The sequence below is a fragment of the Amphibalanus amphitrite genome, unplaced genomic scaffold (genome assembly GCF_019059575.1).
Source record: "Amphibalanus amphitrite isolate SeventyFive unplaced genomic scaffold, NRLGWU_Aamphi_draft 000573F_arrow, whole genome shotgun sequence".
NCBI classification, from domain to species: domain Eukaryota; kingdom Metazoa; phylum Arthropoda; class Thecostraca; order Balanomorpha; family Balanidae; genus Amphibalanus; species Amphibalanus amphitrite.
Window position 1 is genome coordinate 421,440 of NW_024882067.1, and position 7,581 is coordinate 429,020.

The 7,581-nt window shown below is 53.0% G+C and overlaps 1 protein-coding gene across 1 annotated transcript; it reads right to left on the bottom strand.

Moving 5' to 3' along the window:
* Positions 1–375: 375 nt before the first annotated feature.
* LOC122394090 lies at positions 376–1,645 on the bottom strand. Its single transcript, XM_043390673.1, has 2 exons — positions 949–1,645; positions 376–565 (listed from the first exon to the last, which is right to left on the bottom strand). The coding sequence occupies exons 1-2, from the start codon at positions 1,430–1,432 to the stop codon at positions 435–437; spliced, it is 615 nt and encodes a 204-aa protein (XP_043246608.1). The 5' UTR covers positions 1,433–1,645; the 3' UTR covers positions 376–434.
* Between the last annotated feature and the right edge of the window lie 5,936 nt (positions 1,646–7,581).

Sequence of the window (7,581 nt, forward strand, 5' to 3'; positions counted from 1 at the left end):
GGTGGGACCCATGTGGGCAGCCCATGTGGGGCCCACATAAATTTGTCCCTGGGTAAATGGTGGGGCCCACCTGGGCTGGCCCACGTGGGCTCAAGGTGGGTACCATATGGGGTCCACGTGGGCCAGCAGATGTGGGCCCTAGGTGGGCCCCATGCTAGCTCACCTCCCTAGCATCGTTTGTATTAATCAATAAATATTCACCAAAGCCCATCTTAGTTCCCACCAGAACCTACAATTAATTTCAATATGATTATAATATAATCGATGTCTGCTATTTCAATCACTCCCCCTGATCATTGCTGAACGTTCGCCACCGCAACAAAACAAACTGTCAGTGATCAATATTTATATTATCGATAAACACAAAAATGCTGTTTAGACTCTCTCCTCTCTTCTGTTCATCTCTAGACTTCTTCTCTCATCTGCTCCTCCGCTTAAACTCCAGCTGGTGTCCTCTCCTGGCGGCCTCCGTCGCGGTTCCTGGCACCCGTAAACCACTTTCGTGGCGCCACCTCCAGCTGGCCGTTGTTGGTGTCCTGGGTAAGCCCGTTCCGCCGCACGGCTCCTGTAAAATAAGCACCAGCAATGTAAAAGGTGCAGACACATAAGCGAATTGTGTATTGCCCGTGCTGTGTTCTACCATGATTCTGTATTACCTGCATTAAAAGTAACATCATCTGATTTGACTTGAATTAATTGAGAAATGAACTTAAGATATTTTTTTTGCAGGAAATAATCTGATGCAGAATAAACATACAAGGTCCGATTATGATGGACACAAAGGACATTAGCGCTTTATAAGTCGGCTGCTTGGAATTCGCTAATCGGACAGTAATTGACGACACCTGAAATAACATATGAATGGGAGTGCTGCTGTTATTCTGACATCCGCTATCAGGTGTCCAAGGGAGTTGGGCAATTAAATAAAGAGATAAAACCATTACTTACTGAACACGACATCAAAAAGCCGGGTACCGCCGAAAGCCCTTTTCCCGTGCCGTCCATTTACGTAAGTCGCGTAGCGAGTGCGCTCGTCATGACGCCTGCTATCGTCCTTCGGACCGGTGTAAGCGGGGGCGCTTACACCGAGGTCGGCGACAAACAGCCACCCGGAGTATCTGTCCACTGCCACGAGGTACTTCCTGCCGGCGTGATCGGCAAAGTCGATGTGTAGTTCGAACGGCCTTTCCGCTGGCGGTCTCCTCATCATGGTCTCTTGCTGCTGAGCGAGTAGATCTCTCTGGCAGCTGGTACAGCAGCGGGTGACATTTTCCACATCCCGGTAGATCCCGGGCCAGTAGACGATCTGTCTTGCACGGGCCTTCGTTTTCTCCTTCCCCAGGTGGCTGGCGTGGAGGGCTTCTAGAACAGTCCTTCGTAATCGCTGTGGTATGACGAGCCTGCAGCCGATCCGGCCTGACCGACTGGACATCTCCACCGACCGCAGTGACGCCTTCTACCTCTGGAAGGAGAGATGGGACGACTACGTCCTGATGTCACAGCTGCGACTCGACCAACTAGCGATACAGCTGGCGTCGCTGCGGGCGCGCCTCTCCGAAGAGACTCGAACGCGGTCGTGGTTGCGGCGCGGCCGCCACGGCTACGCATTCCTGCTTCCTTTCACTTTCGTCAATCGCACTTTGTACTCACTATGGGCGGGTTCGAGCTAATACCGACCGCGCCATGTGTCGGTTCCGCCCGAATTAAGGCTTTATTGGACACGCACACCACTCTGAGTCTCAACGCCAACTGGCCCGCCCAGACGCCGCAGCCCCGCCAGCCGGTCGGCCGGTCACCGCCCCGGGCGGTGCAGAGGCGGCCCCAGGCCCCGTCCGGTGGGCCGAGCTCCGCCGGCGGGTCGCCCGCGCAGGGGCGGGCTCAGGCGACACAATCATACGACACAATCACAACATTGACTGTCCAATATCAGCCGTAGCTGGTCTCACAAACATCAACTATGCGACTTCCTCACGACGTCGAAGTGTATTTTGGAGGCATGAGACTAAACAGCGAGTTCTTTTTTCTTGTAATATCATACACATTGGACAGTGAAAAAATAAATAATGGGCTGCCCACATCCAGCCCACCTACACCCCACTACATGGGCTGCCCACGCAGTGCCCATGTTAAGCCCACCATACAGGAACACCGCGTGAATGCCTGTGTTCACCAAAATTCCTGGATATGCCCTCGTACATGTGCAAGCAATCTCATTATCAAGCATTATGCCTGCCAAAAAATATGTAGGCAGCCCATGTGGGGCCCACATGCAGCCCACATATTTACCCATCTCTAGCCCATGGCCCACCTAGCCCACCATGCCCATCAACTGCCCATGTGGGGCCCACATGGGCATGCTGGCTGGGGTTTGCCCATTTGGGCCCCACTTGGGCCCCGGATGGGTGTGCCCAGTTTGTTGGTGCCCAGTCTGCCCACATGCTGCCCGCATTCAGCCCAGATAGGTGTCGGGTCAGTTAACAAAGTTTTGTAATGACATCACTTTTTGTAGTAAACTACAAAATTTGTAGTAAGGTTTGCCCATTTGGGCCCCATGTGGGCCCCGGATGGGTGTGCCCAGCTTGTTGGTGCCCAGTCTGCCCACATGCTGCCCGCATCCAGCCCAGATAGGTGTCGGGTCAGTTAACAAAGTGTAGTAAAGTTTGCCCATTTGGGCCCCATGTGGGCCCCGGATGGGTGTGCCCAGCTTGTTGGTGCCCAGTTTGCCCACATGCTGCCCGCATCCAGCCCAGATAGGTGCCTGGTCAGTTAACAAAATTTTGTAATAAAGGAAATGTTTATTGCAGATTGGTATAGGTGTCGGGTCAGTTAACAATTAGTTTTGTAGTAACTTTTGCCCATGTGGGCCCCGGATGGGTGTGCCCAGCTTGTTGGTGCCCAGTCTGCCCACATGCTGCCCGCATCCAGCCCAGATAGGTGTCGGGTCAGTTAACAAAGTTTTGTAGTAAATTTTGCCCATGTGGGCGGCTGGGCCCCATGTGGGCCCCGGCTGGGTGTGCCCAGCGTGTTGGTGTCCAGTTTGCCCACATGCTGCCCGCATCCAGCCCAGATACCTAGGTGTCGGGTCAGTTAACAAAGTTTTGTAGTAAATTTTGCCCATGTGGGCGGCTGGGCCCCATGTGGGCCCCGGCTGGGTGTGCCCAGCGTGTTGGTGTCCAGTTTGCCCACATGCTGCCCGCATCCAGCCCAGATACCTAGGTGTCGGGTCAGTTAACAAAGTTTTGTAGTAAATTTTGTCCATGTGGGCGGCCGGGCCCCATGTGGGCCCCGGCTGGGTGTGCCCAGCTTGTTGATGTCCAGTTTGCCCACATGCTGCCCGCATCCAGCCCAGATAGGTGTCGGGTCAGATACCAACATTTTGTAGTAAAGGAAATGTCCATATCCCAGCAAACATGCCCACATGGTTCCCATATGGGGCCCACATGGCCCCCACCTCTTCCATATGGGCCGGGGGCCCCACATGGGAATAGCAGTGGGTGACACATGGGACCCATATGGGCAAGCCCACGTAGGCCCCATATGAGACCCACGCGGCCCCCACATCAGGGACCCATATGGGCCAGCCTACATTGACCCCATATGGCATCATGTATGAACTTGATGTACTTGGAGTCCAAAATTCACATGAACAACAGTCACCTTTTTTGCTTTTATGCTCTTGGAGTAACTTAAATGGGGCCTACATGGGTGATCCATATGGGACCCACATGGGATGCCCATCTCCAGCCCACATGCGTTTGGCCCACCTGGCCCATTTTTTCCCATATGGGGCCCATATGGGTAGCCCATCTGTAGCCCATGTCCCACGTGGGCCCATCTGGCCCATGTTCACCCCATATGGGACCCACATGGGATGCCCATCTCCAGCCCACATGCGTTTGCCCACCTGGCCCATTTTTCCCATATGGGGCCCATATGGGTAGCCCATCTGGCATCTGTAGCCCATGTCCCACGTGGGCCCATCTGGCCCATGTTCACCCCATATGGGACCCACATGGGATGCCCATCTCCAGCCCACATGCGTTTGGCCCACCTGGCCCATTTTTCCCATATGGGGCCCATATGGGTAGCCCATCTGGCATCTGTAGCCCATGTCCCACGTGGGCCCATCTGGCCCATGTTCACCCCATATGGGACCCACATGGGATGCCCATCTCCAGCCCACATGCGTTTGGCCCACCTGGCCCATTTTTATCCCATATGGGGCCCATATGGGTAGCCCATCTGTAGCCCATGTCCCACGTGAGCCCATTTGGCCCATGTTTACCCCATATGGGTCCACATGGGATATCCATCTCCAGCCCACATGCGATTGGCCCACCTGGCCCATTTTTATCCCGTATGGGGCCCATCTGTAGCCCATGTCCCACGTGAGCCCATCTGGCCCATGTTCACCCCATATGGGACCCACATGGGATGCCCATCTCCAGCCCACATGCGTTTGGCCCACCTAGCCCAGTTTTATCCCATATGGGGCCATATGGATAGCCCATCTGTAGCCCATGTCCCAACTCCCACGTGGGCCCATCTGGCCCATGTTCACCGCATATGGAACCCACATGAGATGCCCATCTCCAGCCCACATGCGTTTGGCCCACCTGGCTCATTTTATCCCTTATGGGGCCCATATGGGTAGCCCATCTGTAGCCCATGTCCCACGTGGGCCCATCTGGGACCCACATTGGATGCCCATCTCCAGCCCACATGCGTTTGGCCCACCTGGCCCATTTTTATCTCATATGGGGCCCATATGGGTAGCCCATCTGTAGCCCATGTCCCACTTTGCCCATCTTGCCCATGTTTACCCCATATGGGACCCACATGGGATGCCCATCTCCAGCCCACATGCGTCTGGCCCACCTGGCCCATTTTTTATCCCATATGGGGCCCATATGGGTAGCCCATCTGTAGCCCATGTCCCACGTGAGCCCATCTGGCCCATGTTCACCCCATATGGGACCCACATGGGATGCCCATCTCCAGCCCACATGCGTTTGGCCCACCTGGCCCATTTTTATCCCATATGGGGCCATATGGGTAGCCCATCTGTAGCCCATGTCCCACGTGGGCCCATCTGGCCCATGTTCACCGCATATGGGACCCACATGGGACGCCCATCTCCAGCCCACATGCGTTTGGCCCACCTGGCTCATTTTTATCCCTTATGGGGCCCATATGGGTAGCCCATCTATAGCCCATGTCCCACGTGGGCCCATCTGGGACCCACATGGGATGCCCATCTCCAGCCCACATGCGTTTGGCCCACCTGGCCCATTTTTATCTCACATGGGGCCCATATGGGTAGCCCATCTGTAGCCCATGTCCCACTGGGCCCATCTGGCCCATGTTTACCCCATATGGGACCCACATGGGATGCCCATCTCCAGCCCACATGCGTTTGGCCCACCTGGCCCATTTTTATCCCATATGGGGCCCATATGGGTTGCCCATCTGTAGCCCATGTCCCACGTGAGCCCATCTGGCCCATGTTCACCCCATATGGGACCCACATGGGATGCCCATCTCCAGCCCACATGCGTTTGGCCCACCTGGCCCATTTTTATCCCCTATGGGGCCCATATGGGTAGCCCATCTGTAGCCCATGTCCCACGTGGGCCCATCTGGCCCATGTTCACCCCATATGGGACCCACATGGGATGCCCATCTCCAGCCCACATGCGTTTTGCCCACCTGCCCCATTTTTATCCCATATGGGGCCCATCTGTAGCCCATGTCCCACGTGGGCCCATCTGGCCCATGTTCACCACATATGGGACCCATGTGGGCATGTTTGCTGGGGCTCAGCCCATATGGGACCCAGATTTAGCCCAGATAATAGCCCACATGTAGCCCATGCCCACTTAAGCCCAGATGCCCCACTTTTAGCCCATATGGGCCCCATTTGGGAAGGCTGGCTGGGGACCCTCCCACCTTCAAAAAAGTTAATGAATTGGCATGAAAGTGATGTCGCTCGGTTCAGAAAGAGCAAAAATGAATATCTACCAAATTTCATCGAAAAATATTCACCGGTTTTCAAGATATTAGACTTTTACTTTTGTTTACTTTTTGGGATCTCCGCTGTTCCTAGCGACTTTATTTGAAAGTGCGGCATTTGTTGCGCGCAAAGCAGCATATACCACCGCGTGCTGCCAAACGTTTTAGTAAAGGATTTAAAAATCGTTAGATCTCCGCTGACGTCACAAATTCTAAGGGGGCATACCAATGCATTAGCCCCTTAGAATCCGAAAACTGCAAGTTTGAAATTCCATATCTCCGAATTAAAGCGTTTTTCGATGTTGTGAATGCCCAAACCGGTATTTTCAGGCCATGGCCACCAATTTGGCTATCTCAACTCAAAACTAATGTTAAGGTGGGAGGGTCCCTTTAAATGGTTGCTAAATTCGAATTCAACTCCAAAAAGTAGCATGGGAACATGTAAAACTCGAAAAAGTGAAATGAGGTCATCAAAGGTCAATGACCTGACCTGACCTTCAGGTGACCTTGACATCCACCCTAATGCATGGGACCAACATCATATCACATGTTTGAACGCTTGAAACCACGAAATGACTGCAAACGCGCGGCTAATGCGAGCCGACATACGCTGAATCGCGATTCCGGCCAAACATGGCCTCGAGAAATAGGTGACAGGTCAAAGGTCACTTGGGTCAGACTCATGAAATTTTCAGGGTAGGTGTCAAATTTGTCAAATCGAGGGGTACTGAAAGGTTCGTTGCGATCGGCACTTTTACGCGAGTTATTCGCGAAAAACCTATGGGTGGTCCGTTCGACCCCCCCCCCTCTATACGGGCGAGGGTTAAAGGGACCCTCCCACCTTCAAAAAAGTTAATGAATTGGCATGAAAGTGATGTCGCTCGGTTCAGAAAGAGCAAAAACGAATATCTACCAAATTTCATCGAAAAATATTCACCGGTTCTCAATATATTAGACTTTTACTTTTGTTTACTTTTTGGGATCTCCGCTGTTCCTAGCGACTTTATTTGAAAGTGCGGCATTTGTTGCGCGCAAAGCAGCATATACCACCGCGTGCTACAAAACGTTTTAGTCAAACATTTAACGGACGTTCGAAAGCCTGATGACGTCATCAGATTCCCGTAATGGTTAAGAGATAGGGACCACGCTGGTCCCACCCTGCAAGTAAAGGGAAGAAATTTCTTGAACACCATCAAGCTGCGGGGGTTGCGACCAGGATAAATGGTGGTTTCTGAGCCTGGCCGCAAACTTGGCTATCTCAACTCAAAACTAATGTTAAGGTGGGAGGGTCCCTTTAAGCCGTATCCTTTGGCGCATTTACGCATCAGGTCAGCTTACTGTCATACCTACCTAATAGGTAGGTACCTAATAGGTAGATATGACATAGGTAGTAGGTACCAATGTAGACGTGAACGTATGCGCGGTCCGAAATGTTGCAACCTTCCAACGCTCCAGTGCCACGATACTTTTCATTAGGAGATAAAACTTTCAGGAATACCAAGATCCGAAGTGTTTCTTTCTTGTTCCGAGTGCTGTTTTCATTTCGGTTAGCAAACCTTCGCGGGCCCG